Source organism: Mirounga angustirostris, unplaced genomic scaffold (assembly GCF_029215605.1).
Source record: "Mirounga angustirostris isolate CCGP_5_RB_7025 unplaced genomic scaffold, mMirAng1.0.hap1 SCAF_1, whole genome shotgun sequence".
Classification (NCBI taxonomy): domain Eukaryota; kingdom Metazoa; phylum Chordata; class Mammalia; order Carnivora; family Phocidae; genus Mirounga; species Mirounga angustirostris.
In genome coordinates, this window is record NW_026991709.1 from 173,106,916 (window position 1) to 173,124,971 (window position 18,056).

General features: G+C 35.0%; 1 protein-coding gene across 1 annotated transcript in view; it reads right to left on the reverse strand.

The window, feature by feature from the left end:
* The window catches only part of CNTN6 (contactin 6), a 312,379-nt gene that overhangs the window by 85,635 nt on the left and 208,688 nt on the right, over positions 1–18,056 (reverse strand). Inside the window, 2 exon segments of the mRNA XM_054504630.2 lie at positions 12,787–12,889; positions 15,125–15,328. Coding sequence (XP_054360605.2) covers positions 12,787–12,889; positions 15,125–15,328 — 307 coding nt within the window.

Sequence of the window (18,056 nt, forward strand, 5' to 3'; positions counted from 1 at the left end):
TAGAAACTGCTACAGAGAACCAGTTTCCTAAGATGCTCATATTTGGGATTATTCTTAACTTGAACCTCATTTCAGAAAATCCTGTCAGTGGCCATTTTTAATCGAAGACAGTGAAGCAGAATAACAAAACCAGCAAAGAGTGCCTTTGTTAAATTTTGAGACTGTTCAGCTAGCTGCTTTCATTTCCCCAACTTGAAATATTCATACAAAGAGCTTGGAATGTAAGATTGTCCTATGGGGATACAATGTGGATACATTCATGAGTTCTGCAGAAGAGCAATCTCACTGTTATGGAAAAGGGAAAACATTTTTTTCTGAGTGATCTAAATGTAGTCATGATCCTGTTCTACCGGTCAGTATCTACACCAGGTTTCTCTCAGGGAAAAAACTTGCGTGCGCATGTATTAATCTGGTATATTTGTCACTACAGTTGCTGCAGCCAATTGAGAAGCTACAAATGGTTCAGTCATAATAGCAATGGTAGCAGAATGGTGCTTGTATGTAGGGTAAAAGGACACAGGCAGGTTTCTGTATGATTGAATGCAAATTGCCCAATTTCTCTGAGCCTCAGCTTTCTCTTTATAACTAGAGATAACGATGGGTTCAAAAAGGCAGTTCTTGAGAGGATCAAATAAGGAAATAGGAGTGAGAACCCATGGTGAAATAGAAAGTTTGAACCAAAAATAAGGTTTGCTAAATTTCCTTATTACCACGATTATTATCACACAGGACAAGAAGACTCTATTATCTAAAGATTCCCTAAGAATGTTATTGCCATTTTCTACTCCTTTTAACTAAGGTAAAATAAGCACTAATTTGCACATGAACCATAAACTGGAGACCGCCATTCCAAGGTGTAAATGACACTGCATTTAGCAGTTAATTAACAGCTTGTCCATAGTGTTTTATCAATACATAATATTAACCCTAAATAAATACCTCTCCGATCACATGAACATTACACTGCTCTAAAGTAAAGAAAATGATAATTTGGTTAAGGTATGTGAGGTTCTGGAGGTCTGTGTTCCATCAAATTTATAGGTCTTGACGTTAGCTCTGCTCATAACCATATGCTTTCAGATAAACAAGTAAAGGAAATATTACATATAGTATGCTAATATTTAATCATTCTATCATTAATATATCTAATATGTATTGAGCACTGTGTTAAGTGCCTCAGTAAAACCATGTAACAATACTATGAGACACAGGATTACTGTTATTGATATTTTGTAGATAAGGAGACTGGGTCTAGGAAGGGCTGGATAACATGCCCAATATCACACTGTGAACTTAAAACAAAAAAGTATTTGAACTAAAGTCTGTCTTTTCATAGAGAGTGAGCTCTAAACCATCATGCTTTGCTGCTCCTACATGAACTAATCAGATATAAAATGAGTTATCCTATTAGGATGTATTAGGATGTGCTGAGAAATATATTCTTCATCTAATGAACTAATGTGTTTTACAACTAGTGGATAGAGTTCATTTTGTCCAAGGTTCAGAAGATGAAAGGATAGAGTTGCTTTATCTTGTTTTTTAACATACTGAGATGCCTCCAGATTCTGATAAAGGATCTAGAGATGGGTTTCAAGGTCAGCTGGAAAAAAGGAGCAAGTAACTTATTTTCCTTCAGCTCAGTATTACCTTGGATTTGAAATCTCTCTCATACAATTGCCAATTATTTAAAAAGTAAGAAATGTAGGTCTCCTGAGAAAGGTGGTGATAGACTGGGACGGGAAGGATGACGAGTTGCTTCCAGAAGCATATATATTCTTCTTGGATGATTTTTAGAGCCTTTAAATTAGTTTAATTTTAGAAACAGCACTGTTAAACTCCAATTTATGGTTTTGGAAAAAAAATGAAAGGAATGTTTGACACTGGATTCAGAGTATGCATGTAAAATCAAAGAGGCCCAATTTGTAGGCTGGGTCCCTGATCTGTGAAAGTGGCCCCTTTACAAGCATTCTTGAAGAGAATTTGGCAACACATTTCAGAAAATGTAGCTTTTTAGATTCCTTTTACCCAATAATTCCAACTTTCTAAAAATATACTGAGGAAGTTCTCATGGGCATGGGTAAAATCAGCCACAAGAGTATACATTACATCATCATTCATGGTGACAAAAAATGGAAACAAAATAAAGGGAAAATAAGTAGGAGGCCAGTTGAAAACATACATTCAAATGTCTCCCTGTCATCACAAATGAAGGTAAAGAAGACTGTTTAAGGAACAGCAGATACATTCACCGTTTATGGTTTTAAGATTTTTTAAAAAAACATTTTACAAAATAATATATAGAAACAATATGAACAGCACAACAAATATAGTAGTACTGGATTATAACCCAAAGTATAAAATAAATATCCACTAATCAATACTGATATAAATAAATGAATAAATGGGGAGGGGCAAATGACAAATCTCTCCTGCAGAGAAATGCCAAATAAATTATAAGGATTCAGTACCTTAAAGGAGGTGAAGCATAACTCCCTTCATTAAGTGAAGAGGGTGCATACTAATCTCCTTCCAAAGAATCAATATGGAAAGAGAGAAAAATCAGTAATTTTACAGAGGAGCATCTTGACAAAAAGTACTTCAGCCGAGTGATGAAGGGCCAACATCAGGAGTCATAAATCATTTTGATAGAGTAGTAACCTTGATATAATGTGGTGAAATGGCACTTTGCCTTTGTGTACTTCTTCCCCCAAACCCATAACCTCAATCTAAATATGAGGAAAATATTAGAAAAATTCCAACAGAGGGCGATTATACAATGACATTGACCAGCACTCCTCAAAACTGTCAAGGTCATTGTAAACAAGGAAAATTGAAAACACTGTTACAGGCAAGAAGAGCCTAGATGGGATCCTGGAATAAATAAATAATAAAAAATAAAATAAGGACGTTAGACAAAAACCAAGGAAATTTGAAGTATGGACTCTAGTAAAAACATTGGTTCATTAATTGAAACAAATGTACCATCTTGGAGCACCTGGGTGGCTCAGTCGTTAAGCGTCTGCCTTCGGCTCAGGTCATGATCCCAGGGTCCTGGGATTGAGCCCTGCATCGGGCTCCCTGCTCAGCAGGAAGCCTACTTCTCCCTCTCCCACACCCCCTGCTTGTGTTCCCTATCTCACTGTGTCTCTCTCTGTCAAATAAATAAATAAAGTCTTAAAAAAAAATGTACCACCTTAATGTAAAATGTTAGTAATAGGGGAATATATGTGGGGTTATATGGGATTTCACTGTTCTATCTGCTTATTTTTTCTGTTCTAAAACTGTTATTAAAAAGTCTATTAATTAAAAGAAAGTATTGGTGAAAGGAGAAAAAGAGAAGCAAGACTCTCCTATTTCTCAGAGATACAAAGGACCCCTTAAATAATAGCCTAGAATTAGCTCTGCCAAAGGAATTGAGAGTGACCCCTTCTAATCTCAATTTAACAAAGGGCAGCCTGAGGAAAAGATAATCAGTAAATCTCCCAGAGTGAGTATCCTTGAATCTTCCTTCACAGAAAGTTTGTAAGGAAAGAGTAGATCCCAAGAAAAATGTGTTATCACGTGTTGTTGCATCCATCCTATTTTCAGTAGCCTGCAAACTCCCCAAGGCCTGTATATAATCTTTATTTCCCCAGCGCCTAGTTTGGTGTCTGCCGCTTGGAGAATTCCTTCTGACTGGCTGACTAAATAAGTGAAGGAATAAAGGAATTAATGATTGAATGAGGTATTCTAAGCATATTTGCTGAGTTAATAAATACTTGTGCTCAATTTGCCAAATGAGTGAGTGAGGGGATGACAGTAATCCTTATACACATTATTAACCACAGAATTTTGAAATAGTAAATCCATTATTCTGAGCAAGTCCTTGAGGATTGTGTTAGCACAAAAATATAACACAGAGATCCCTTGTCCCCTTCCTTTGTGTTCCTTTTTACCTCCTCAGTTAAAGCAGTGCTGACAATGACCATAATTAAAAAAATTGTTAATATTTATTGATTGTCTTTTACGGGCCAGATACTTTGGTAGGTAAGTAGGTAAGTTTAATAGTATTTCCAGTCCTTATAACAATTCTACTCTATGTATCTATGTAACTATCTACCTATCTATCATCCATCACCTATCAAATTTTGCCTTTGTTTTACAGATAAGTAGCCCAGCTATTGACAGAAAAATTTAACATTTAAATACTGATCTTTTTGAATTCAAGGTCTATGCTCTTTCCAGAACACAATGTTGCCTTGAAATGTTAGTGAATTCACTAGTAAGTCATTCAGTCCTAGGGGGAGTGCATGTGTATGTGTGTTTGTTGAGGATTAATGTTTTCAATTTCTCAACGATTGGTTTGAATATTTGTCAGTTCTCAGATTTGCATGCACGGTCAACAGAGGGGGGTATTCTATGGAGTTTACCTTAGAATTTACCAGTTTATGCCAAGCAACACAGCATCCTGATAACACATAAAACAATTAGCAAGCACCTAAAGATTACGTTCCAGTGTGGGGCAAATGGGAAAAAAACTATACATAGAAAAATATTCTGCTATCCAGATACTCAATTCAATGAGAAAAAAAAAAAAAAGCCAAATTACTTACAAGACATCCAAATATGAAAAGTTTAAGATACCTCTTTGATTTCGTTTAAAGCTAATGGTCAAAGGCCTAAAAGATCTGAATGCATTTGGTTTGATTTGAAAATACTATTGTTGTCCTGCGATACCACAGTGACCTTTTTTGTGGCATAATCTGAAATGATGTCCATATGTGTAAGAAAAAAAAAAGTGAATATTAGATAGCTTCTCTTCATCTGAGAGTTCTGCAAGACCTAAAAACATCTTGGTGAAACTTCACATTTATTGCTTGAAATTAATAGCCAAGGTAGGTACCTTTTCCTTCATAAATTAGAAAAAAATAAATAAGATATATGTGAGTACATACAGTCCTGTATGAAGGCTCCTGAACACATAGAACATTCAGTGCTGCTACGAATTTTATTGACATTTCTGAGCACTAAGAGCAAAATTACTAAATTATGAAAAAAGAAGAAGAAGGAAAATATGTGTGGTTGTTTATAAGAGCAGTAGAAGAGTTATGAGGGATCTCAGTTTAATTTCTTCACTAAGAGCAAAGGCCTATATTTTTCTAACAGGAGACACGAAGATCTATCAGTCAGTCACACTACATTTGCAAAGCACCTATACACAGGGTTTCTCAGGGTGTTTTACAATACAGTTAATTTGCAGCTTAGATAATTAAGAGTCTGCCATGTTAAACAAATGAGAAAAGCCGAGAGTTGAAAGCTGTGATCATGTCAGCTCTGAAACCCCAACACAGAAAGTGAGTTTCATATCCCCAAAGTCATAGCAATTAAGGTTCAAGCGGGTATCTGAAGTTTTGTCTTCATTATTCTATACTCAGGCTAGTTTATGGTGGTCTAAGATGGTTAAATTCTGTGAGTAAACATTCCAGTCAGCTTTCCCTGCACTTCACTCTCTAGACTCCTTGCCTGCCTAATGTAGCAGCCGACCACGTGAGTTGCTGTGACTGAAACTATGCTTTCTGTTCTGTCTCTAATCATCTATCCCAGATTTTTGTAAATGGTAGATATTGCCATCATCTCATACAAAGCTGTGAGGGGTATGGTCCTCAATGGCCCTGATCGGTTTTTGGAAACACTTATTGCTTCTCATTAAAAAAAACGCCTGGATTTTAAAAAGGTTAACTTTTGAATTTTTTTAGATTTTTAATATGTAAAGATAAAACTTACTGTTGCTGAATTGTTAGTAATTACAGAGACTCTAAATGGGAAAGATGTCTATAATTCTATTCCCCAGATAAAATCTTTTAAACATTTTACTGAAAATTTTCAAGCCTTTTTTTAGGAAAACTTTTATAGAATTGGGGCTAACTGCCTCTACACACAGGGAATGAATTCATATATTAAAAGATAATTTTTTTTGAAGATTTTATTTATTTATTTGACAGATAGAGACATAGCGAGAAGGAACACAAGCAGGGGAGTGGGAGAGGGAGAAGCAGGCTTCCCGCCAATCAGGGAGCCCGATGTGGGGCTCAATCCCAGGACCCTGGGACCATGACCCAAGCTGAAGGCATACGCTTAATGACTGAGCCACCCAGGCACCCCTAAAAGATAATTTGATGTAAATATCAAATGGCTATGAGTGTGAATTTTGAAGTCAGAATCAGTGAGATTTAAATTTGAATTCCACATCTACAATTTATGTTGATTTAGTCAGTTAATTTCTCTAAACTTTACTGTATCCACCTTCAAAATTAGCATTAATAATAATACCTGGCTTCTAACTGTGTTCAAATCACTGGGACTACACTTACCCTCCTGTTGGCAACAAATGAAAAACTGGACAATTACATGGGAAACAAACCTGATTTCAGAAATACAACAATGCATGGCATAAAACTGTGATCCCTGAAGGAGGGAAAATACATGAAGCAAGACTTTGGTATCCTGGCTTTCTATATACAGGTGGCACTTTCCAGAGGAGAGAATAAGGAAGGTGAATCTATATAGGACATTAATGTTTCACTGAGTTGAGGAGACACACAAGGCTAAGTGACTGGGAGTGCAGAGCAGAGTATCAGAGAGGATGAAATTATGAAAAGGAAGTGCATAAGTGTCACATGAGAGTGGACATAGAACAATCTTCTGAGCTAAACAGGGCTATAAGACTGTTGAGTTCCTCTGAGCTATTAGAAAAGAGATTTTGTAAACATTTGGAGCTTCAATAGGGGGATGCATCTCACTAGTTAACTAGCCTTAGACTAAAGTCTACTCTATATCTAGTCTACAGAAGCTTAATAATAAGCCATAGAAAGATCAAGCAGATTTATAGTAACTTAAATCCTGTCAATAAAATCCAATATTTTAAATAAATATACCACAACCTGGCATATAACAATGTAACATCCGTTATGTTTAAAATTCAATCTAAAATTACCAGATAATCTAAAAAGCATAAAAATGAGAATCAGGACTAGGAGAAAAAGAAGTCAACAGAAACAGATTCATAAATTACAAAGGTGATAGAATTAGCAAGCAAGGACTTTCATATCATCAACAGGGATCCTGCATAATAGCAGGGGATTATAGCTGAAGAACCATAGACTCAAACTCTACACAAGAAAGGATCTCTAGGGAAACCCAAAGACAACAGGGGAGACACAAAGACAATAGAGAAAATGTTAGCCTCTGACATCACAGCTACAGTAAACAAAAGCGGCAAACAGTAAACACAACTTCGCTCCTTGCTAGATGAACATAAAACCTCACACATAAATCTAGTAACCTCAACTCCTTTTAACTGATAAACTTCATCTATGGATTCAACAACAACAACAATACAAAGCATGTTAATAAGCAGTCTGCAGAGACAAAGCAAGCATTGAAACCACACTCACATAAGGCAAATATTCTGGGATTACCAGACTGGAAATCTAAACTACTATGATTAATGTGCTAAGGACTCTAATGGAAAACAAAAACAAAAACAAAACAAAACAAAAAACCCAGAAAACATACGAAAACACATGATTAATGTAAGCAGATAAAAAGAAGTTGTAAGAAATGATCAAAAGGGAACGCTAGAAATAAAACCATTGTAATACAAATGAGAATTCCTTGATAGGCTTACCAGTGGACTGAACACGGCTGAGGAAAGAATAAGTGAACTAGAAGAAATATCAGTAGAAGCTTCCCAACTAACATGCAAAGAGAAAAGAAAAAAAAAAAAAAAGAATGAAAACCAACCAAACAAACAAAATCACAAACCCAGAATATCCAAGAACTATAGGAAACTATAAATGGTGCAACAGGTGTCTATTAGAAATACCAGAAGGAGAACAAAGGAAAGAATGAATAGAGGAAATAGTGGAAGTAATGATGGTTGGGAAGTTTCCAAAATTAATTACAACTACCAAATCATAAGAGAACACCAGGCATGATGCAAGTGCCAAAAAAAGCTACACATTCAAGAGAAGGAATATTCCACAGGAAAAAGCGGGATATTACCTATATTACCTAATTATGCAAGTATGTATGTGCTGCATTCCACAAACATTTAATGAAAACCAGTCAGTATTTTAGGAACTGTCTTAGGTCCTGAAAATGAAAAACTTAAGAATAAGATGTAGCACTGACCTATCTTTTTTTTTTCTCCCTTATATCCACCTATTCACCTACTGATTTCTATCTTCCCTTCCTCCCTCTCTCTTTTCCTCCTTCCCTTTCTCTATTTATCTCTTATTAAAATATATAAACCCTTGCTTAATGAATATATAGTTTATAGCATAAAAAGTATTCATTAGTTATTTAACAAGAGTGTTTAGAAACATTGTTAATAAGAAAGAGAACTTTGATTTCATTCCTCTTTGCTCAGTTTTGTGTTTATCGAATATCTTACAAAGAAGTGTGGCACCTCAGAAAGGGAACAAGGAGATTTAAATTGATTTATACAAGTAGTTCCTATATTTGGAAAAAAAATTACTAAGCCCAAATGCAGCATGGCAATATAATCATGAAGAGATATTGGAGAATATGATCCATAATTATCTTTTAGTAGAATTTATAAAAACACTTTAGTAGAGTTTATAAAAACACTGCAAATATAGGTTTATAATTTATAAAGCAAGAGGTTTGATTTTTAACACTTTCAGATTATTTTATGTCTATCATATAATTAATTTTGGAGAGAATGTGTTGTTTTTTATGTTTATTAATTGTGCAAATTTAAAAAGTTGGTATAGTATTTGGTAAGCATCAAATTTTATAATGGACTAAAAAAGCATTTTCAGTATGTTTGCAGTATTTCAAATGCAATGCAATTTGTTCTCTAAAAACCGCTGGCAAGCATATATAAAAACTCTTTTTGTTAGTAGCTCACAAATGTATAATATTCTCCAAAGTACACAAAACATTTTCACATACATTTTGTCCATCTGAAGAAATGAGAAATGTATCTCCACTGCAATTACACAAAATATGTGTTTCTTACACAGGATATTTTAACACTATCACTTTGACCCAGTGGATACTTTGGACTTTCCATTTTAACTATAAGGAATTTCAATCCCATATTAATGACATAATTTAATAAACATAATCTCAACATTGACTGATTTTGTCACATAAAATCTTATGGAGTATGTTCCATTAAATCAATTGTTTCCTTGGCAATTTTCTGTGAAGTAATTCTCATCATTTTTCATTTTTCTTCATTTTATTTCATGTGCAACAAATCTTTTATGTATAAACTTAACAATGTATAATTTATCCATCAGTTTTTTTGGACATACCCATGAGATTTAACGTTTCAAGAGTTTTTTTTTTTTTAACTATTATTTTTCCAACTCAAATTTTCCTGAGTCAAATATTGCTAGTACAAATTATTTCAGAAGCTTAGGTACTCCCACATGTTTTTAAGATAATAAATTTTACCATATGCAGTTTTACCAGTTGTCAGGTTTTAATGTGTTGATTGTTTCCATCTAAAAGAGATGATTTCATTTATTTTTAAATCATTTCATGTGAGAATTTTCAACAATTTTCCTCATATATTCTAAGGCTTTTTGGTTCCCCTGTTTGGATTATCAATCCTCTCCTTCCATTTACTTTCAATGAATTCTTACAGCATGTACCCATCAAGAGTGAAGTCAAATGGTGAACTCTAAGTGGGATGGTCAACATTTCCTGACTCTACCTTTTTCCTTTCCTCCACTCCTCCATCTCATAGCAAGCTGAGCTGAAAATGGAGTGTGGATCTTTAGCAGTATTTTGAGTGGCATATCCCTCTCAAAAATGCAGGCCAAGTTATAACTTATCACCCACTGTTTTAATGCACGGCATGTGTGTGGGTATGGGTATGGGTGTGTGTGGTGAGAGGAGAAGACAGAGACAGGGAGACAGAGAGAGTGAGCAAAGGACAAAGAGAGAGAAGGGAATGTGGCAAAGACTTATACTTAGTTGGTTCAGATGAAGGACATATATAATTGACATAATTGTCCAGGTATTTCTCTTTCAACATTTCTGTAGGTTTGAATTTTTAAGAAATAAAACATAAATGTAAATAAAATTAGGAAATCTGATATGTGAGCAATTCAAAGCCTATAACAATCAACCAAGTTTTCTCCTTGTCCCCTCCTCTTTTCTACTCCAGAACTGACCCTCTTTGTTGGTCTCTCTTATACTGCCATCAGTAGGAGACAGAGAGAAAAGGAATGAACTGTAGAGATGAGAATTTGTAGACCCTCTGAGATACCTATTTCTAGTTCCATCATCCCCACTAACTCAAACACTGGTTAGACAAAAAGATAAATAGAATTTGCATTTTGGGTTCAGAATAATTCAACGTTCATTGCCTAAATGCCACGCTCAGTGCTAAGTGTTTTTTACATGTATTAACCACTCCATACTTCAAAATAAACATAAAAGGCAGGTATCATTATAACTCCTGTTGGATGAGTATACAGAAATTCATAGAGGTTAAGAAGCATGTTTGCTATTAGACAACTCTTGAGACTATTGTGAATTGAATCTGTCTTCACTGGTTTCACAAGCAGTTAGCTTAATCATTTATTTAAAAGTTTCTAAGTTCAGAACTTAAAATCAGGTGAGACTAGTTTTGAATTGAAATTGAACAGGTTACTTATTCAGTCTGAGCCTCACTATTCTCATATATAATGAAAATATGATATACCCTGAATAATTATAAGGATTATATGTAGATAGAATATATATATGTAAAATCTAACCTCTTACTTATAAATGTTTAACAAATGAAATTTATTTACGTGAGATTCTTGAGAACAAGGCTCAATAATTTTCAGTTATTTATTATGTAAGAGTATTTTTTCAATTACAGGAATCCATATTTCCTGATGCCAAATATGATAGAATCATCTATAAATATTCTTTTCAGATGTTATCTTTCATTGGTCTTTTTAAGCAAATTGTCTAATTCTCAAAGTATTTTGCTGACATTTTATGTTTTTTTATAAACTTTAATTTCGGAGAAAGCTTGAAAATAGTGAAAGTTCATCATATCTTAAAAGGCTGTGACAGAAAGTCCCCATTTGTCACTTTCTTAAGCATGATTTAATCAGTCAGTAATTATTTATTGGACAAATACTACGGAACCAATACTGTATACAAATAAAATATGGTCTCTTAAATACCTGAAAAATGAATAACTCGAGAATTTAATTTAAAGATCTACAAAATTTCATATATAGAAAGAAACTTAAAAGAGATTTAGTAACCAGCATTATTTGGATTGCTCAGTATATTTGAGAAAGGGACAGGCGGGGCTAGGTAGGGAGAGATAAGTAGGGGGCTACATGATCAGGTTCACAGAAATCCCCAAAATGTGGAGGTGTAAGGAACCAGAGAAAAGGGAACACACCCTACCACCCTGCCCTCATGGGGGGTGGGGAAGGGAGAAAGGGCCTTTTTTATGACAGTCACCTGTGACCAACAAAAAATAAATAGGCCCTGAAAAGAAGTAAGCCATTAAAGATGCTACAGCTAGTCCTGCTTACACAAAGGTGCTGTCAGTAGAGAAATTAAAAAGATTTAAGTTCCCTGGTTAGCTTTCAATATGAGACCAACCCTAAAAGCCCTCAGTGGCAACCCTGTTGGGACCCCCCACACACACACACTCCTGAGAGCTTTTTCTTTTTTTTTTTTTTATGTATCCTTGCTTAATAAAACTCTCGCTTTACTCATGCTCCTTTGTGAGATTCATTCTTCGACTACTTGAGACAAGAACCAAGCTCTTCCCCTTCATATTTACTTAATAACAAAATGGAAACTTTTAAAAATGTTTTTGATGTTTTGGAACATAAATTACTTTTTCTAAATGTGATGACCACTTTGGGAAGAGACTGTATTTAGAGGTAAACCCTCAAATTTGATAGGGTCAAGTCTCTTACTATTCAAAATATGTTTTATAGAAAATAAGAAACATCATTACCTGGAGGCATGTTAGAAATGGAGAAATCAAGCCTCACCACACACCTACAGAATCCCAATTTAACCATGTCCCCAGGTAATTCATTTGCATACTGTTTAAAAACAGCAGATCTAGTCTATCTATCCCTTTGTTACTTGGGTACTAGTATTTAGAGGCATAAAAATGAAGTCTGAATATCACCAAAAGACAAAGAGATGTCTGGATATTCTATGCAAAAATGCAAATATTTGGCCCACTTAAAAGCATTCCAAACCTGTTGGCTGATAAACACTTATCTGAGTAGAACAAAGTGCCTCCACTTCCAGGGCAGGTTTTGCTCAATTCTAATGACCCACTATGAACAATGGCCTTATTTAGTCTTATTTTGGAAACCTGCAGTGCAGGTTTTTTTCATTTATAAGAATTGCTGATTAATTAAGCAAGAAGACACTCCAGGCAATATATTTCTGGATGTAGGATAAGATGGAGTGAAGGATATGTTGCAGATTTAGTGACTTGTTCACCATCTTATACAAGTACACATATTCCTCTGCAAGATGCTGCCCAAATGGGACTCATTATGCTCAAATTACAGGAAATATCAGCACATTTAGGGGAGAATTGCAGTCCCAATCATTTTCAGAGTATTAGGCATGTTTGTTTAAAATTCCAATCAGAAAGTTCCACTTTTGCCCAGCATTTGAAATCTATTTGGTAATTTACCTTAGAGCAATGTTTGAATAACAAAAAGGTTTAAAAAAAATTAAACAACCAGAAACAAAACAAAACAAAACAAAAAACCTTACTTTCCAAGGGCAAAGCATTCCAGTTTTACAGATGAATCCTTTGCAGCTTGTATAGTTTCAGGAAAACGCACTTCAATCTTTGGTTCATATTCCCCCATCACACCTGTTAAATATCAAAAGAGCTAGCAGCATTTCTGGAGAATAGAGGTTTTCTGTGAAGTAAATGCTTCATTAACCAAAATCTGATTATTTTGTCCTTCAATCAAAAACATTTTCATATACTTTAAAGAGTGATAGAGGGCAAAGAAACTACATGATGCTACTTAAGGAATTAGTTCATTCCCTTCTTGCTTAAAAAGAAATATCTAAGATATATCAAAGTATCAGAATAGAGGCAACCCAAATTTCCCTATATTCCATGTTAGAATCTTACAAAGAATTTGTCTTCCAATTAAGAAATGAATGCACCTCAATTCTAAAATATTTCTGAATTATCAAGAATGTTTCTTCTCTAGAGATATCCAGATCTATCACCCCTTCACGGAACTCTTGGGGCCAGATCTGTTCAGGAATAAGGAAATTTTCAGTTAACACTGTAGGAGTTCTCTTTATACAAAATAATAGTTTTTCTGCAACAAAACCTATAAAGTAATAATAATTGGGATAAAGACATAAATATTCTCATGTCAGTTCACTAAGGATTTACTGTTAAGTGAGTTTGCTGTTAACTTATAAAAAATTTTTGTTTTTATAGTTTTAAATTTTTCAATAAGGAATTGTGGATATGGGCTAAGATTAGGATAGGACAGTACTGTAATGTATGTAAATATGCTATCTACCAGAGGTGTAACAGAAATATATTTCTAGTCTATCCTCATTAACTTAATTAATTTAATCAGTGGCCAATCAAGATTCCTCAAAAATTTTTATTTTTTTTTAACTTATGTACCAAATACCAGAGTAATATGTTCCAAAGGTAAATGATTTATTGGTGGCCAGTACAACTGCACAGAAGCTGAAATGTACAAAATATATATCAAATAAAAATACTTCATTTTTAAGACCTTGATCATTCCAAACATTCAAAGAAGCTATGGTTGAGGTGATAGAGAGTACTAGTTCAGCAAACTAAATTGGTTAAATTTTCTATGTTCTATTTTCTTGACATCTGATTTTTCTTGAGTGACTACTTTTAGAAGAGGTTTGATATTTCTTATATCAATACTATTAACATTAATATAGTATAATTCTTCTGATCTGTTTTTACCACGTATGCACTGAAGGGAATAGAAGGGATAAAAGAATGAAGGAATTAAGAAGGGGAGAAGAAGGAACTAAAAGTAGACCAGAAAAAAGAAAAATTATGGTAGAATTTCTATGCATATTATTGGCTTATGAGCTCTTTCTGTCATGAACAGTATACTCACTGAAGGGGAGAAATTGGACTTATGAATAAATCTAGTGGTTGCTGAATTCTGAATTAAGTCTATGCAAATATATTTGGGTGGTTAGTGATTATAAAAGCTCTGTCATAAGAACTCCCTGTATGGAGCTAATTCCATAATTCTGTTAGCCATCATTAGCATTATTTTCTTGCTCTTAAACCCCTCAGAGAGGAGAAAAACTCTGTGAGGTACTATATTTCAAGTCCAGATCTGATCATAAAATGCATCAACAGGTTTTCTATCTTTACATTTACCACTGTGAATATTTAATTAAAGAGTCGACTAGAGGATTATTCTACTTCGATGACTTCCCTAGGTTTTCTAGTTCTCTAAATCTTGTGCCAGCTAGGTCCTGACTAAGCTACAAAACTCATCAGAGACCAATTTGAATTATGTGCCTCGGAGGAATATAATTAGTATGAATCTTGTGTTTCATTCCTCTTTGGAATGCTTATAATTAATGTTTGCTTGCTTTGCTTTCCTCGGATGTGAATTTTTTTCCCATTTTGCCAGCCAGGTAAATAAAGGTGAACAAAAAAGACAAATATGGAAAAGAAAGAGGCATTAAAGAGAAGCTGCATCATATGCTCACTGAAAACAATATTATTCACTTAATAAGTTTGGCAGCACCCACACGTGCACACACACACGCCTACTCCCCCAAACTTTTTTTATATAAAATGTTCCTTAAGCAACGAAAGGATCTGTTCCAATGCCAGTGAAGAAATGGCATGATATACCCAGAATCATATAAGCTGTACCATGTGAGTGAGTTACGGAATTTTCTATTTTATTTTTTATGCTATCTGATTTTCATCATATTTGTAAATTGAACCTCAACTCATTGATGATGTGGCTCCTCTGAACCAGAGGGAAACTGAAAGCTCAACAGATGTCCCCAGGCTTCAAAAGCGACGGACAAAGTATATTCCCAAGATAGCTCATCATCTTACCGTCAGGGCGCTGCACTAATGGAGTAGGTGGTCCTTGAACACTTCTCTGGGCTTCCTTGTTTGTTATGAAGCAAGTGTAGTTGCCCACATCTGATGGTTCCACTTTGGCAATGTACAAGTTTCCTGTCTCTTGGGATACAAACCGCCTGTTGTCCTCTTGAACATATAAGGGGTTATCATTGAAGGTCCATGCATAAGATAAATCTGGAAAACAAAAAAATAAGCATTATCCTTACTGTATTCATTCTTATCTGAAAGTTTTGTGCCCTCTTCTCCATAATTAGAATAAAATTGTGCCTCTGTTTGTCCAGTTGATGCCTGCTGTCCTGGTATAATTGTAATATTCCCTTATATTCATATATATTCAAATTTGGATGATATATTCTATAGTCATCCTGCCCATCAGTGGCTTTGTGCATTTACGGATGCAATGATGGCATGCCAAGAGAATAAGTGGATGAATGTATTAAGAACAGCTGTAACATATATAAAATATTATGGGCTTAAAATGCACACTGAATTTCTCCAGTAATGCTCACATTAAAAGTCTCTCTATATGCAGTCCAAAGGATGCCTGCACTAAACTGTTTTATGTCTGATTCTTTTAACATGTATTTTTTTAATGTTCACCTATGTTGTGTGACTATCGGTACTTCTTTTTTTTAAGATTTTATTTATTTATTTGAGAGAGAGAGAGGGAGCGTGAGCAGTGGGGAGGGGTAGAGGGAGAAGCAGGCTCCCCATGAGCAAGGAGCCCAATGTGGGGCTCAATTCCTGGACCCTGGGATCATGACCTGAGCCGAAGGCAGATGCTTAACCCACTGAGCCACCCAGCTGCCCCAACTATCAGAATTCTTTGCTTTCTATTGCTGAGTAATATTGCGTTTTATAAATATACCACAATTTGTTCAGCCACTTTCTTGTTGATGAGCATTTTGATAGTTTCCAGGTTGGGACCATTATGTATTAGGTTGAAATGACTGTCTGTCAACATTTTCATTTCTCTTGAATAAGGCCCTAGGAGTGAGAAATAAGGTAGACAGATGTATGTTTAACTTTATAAGAAACTACAAAAAACTTTCCAAAGTTGTTGTACCAGTTGACCTCTCCAGCAGAAATATATGAGTTATAGTTGTTCCATATCTTTGCACAAATAACATGTCAATTTTAAAAAATTTTAGCCAGAAATCTTTGAACAAAGAAAAATATTCCTGTGGATTAAGGTTTTTAAGTGTGGTACTATCTGAAGACGAAGAAATTGTATGTATCATGGAAACTAGGTAGAACTGAACTTATGTCTAGGGAAATAGAAGAATATAACTGGTTCTAATGGGACACCAAAATAAGTGAAATGCTCAGGTGCTAGGGGTGAAGAAGGGAAATACACAGTTTGAAAACATCTTCACCTGCAGATGAACTTAGAAATCACATAATAGGAAATCACAGCTCATAGAACAAGAGTTGAAGCAACTAGGGGCCTCTTGTTAAGGCAGAGGCTGTGGGTCATATTTGTCATCTGCACTTATATTAAAAACAGGTGCAGAAGCAAGATATGGTAGAGCCAAAGATGATTAATTATTTCTGATAAGTTCTAGCAATCTACCCCAGGTGGAAGCAGACTATCTGAAGCATTTTTCACTAACTTTACAGAATTTAAATTCTCTAAGATGAGGAGGCAATACAGATCAATAGCTAGTCTGACCTTAAATTTGATCTATATAGAAAAACATATGAGGAAGTGGGAGTGTGGGAATGTTGCCATCTTTATCATCTCTTTCACAAGGAAAAAAATAAAGCACTAACAGTACACTTAGGGAACAGATTTTAGAAAGCACAAAAGGAAGGAAGGAAGGAAGGAAGGAAGGAAGGAAGGAAGGAAGGAAGGAAGGAAGGAAGGAAGGAAAGAAGGAAGGAAGGAAGGGGGGAAGGGAGGGAGGGGAAGAGTGAGTATACAACCGACCATTAATAGGAAGGGGGGAGGAGCTTAAGTATTGCATTCTAACAATTCGTAAGTTATTTTAGTAAAAATGAATTCATCTATACTGACAGAACTCTGATATAATTCTCAGGAAAGAAGAAAACATGACGGGGCGCCTGGGTGGCTCAGTCGTTAAGCGTCTGCCTTCGGCTCAGGTCCTGGGGATCGAGCCCCGCATCGGGCTCCCTGCTCGGCGGGAAGCATGCTTCTCCCTCTCCCACTCCCCCTGCTTGTGTTCCCTCTCTCGCTGTGTCTCTCTCTGTCAAATAAATAAAATCTTAAAAAAAAAAAAAAAGAAAACATGAGAAGATGATATGTTAGAGAACAATCAGCAAAAATGCTGTAGAATGTGAAAATGTACAAAGTGGCATTAAATCTATAAAACTAGTGTTCAGGTAGAAAAATAATCCCAAATGTATGGTTATGTGAAAATCATGTTGTAAATCAAGACATTTAACATTGTGTATATGTGTGCATATGTATGTGTGTGTGTATGCATCTGTGTTTCTTTATACAAATTATTTAATTTAGTAACCTAGGAATGTATATAGAGGTTTTCTTAGGGTGAAGGGAAGAAATACAAAAGACTTTTACTCTCTACATAATGTTTCTGTCATATTATAATTTTTAATTACTATGTAATATTTGTGTAAATGGGAAAAAAACAGGATGAAATAGTGTCAGGAAAACTAAACACTAGAATGAATTACAACTTGTAAAACAGTAGGACGAATAATAGTTTTCATTCTTACTCTGAACTGTTCAGACTTGAGTATTATGTTTTATTTATTATAATCGCTAAGTAAGCTTGTTAAAATACAGAGAGCTAATCCTATTCCTAGCAATTTGGTTTCCTTGTATCTGAGTGAAGTATCATGGAATCTGTATTTTCAACACCCTATGAACGGCTCATGTGGTTGAACTGGAATATTATGTTCAGAGCACCCCTTACTG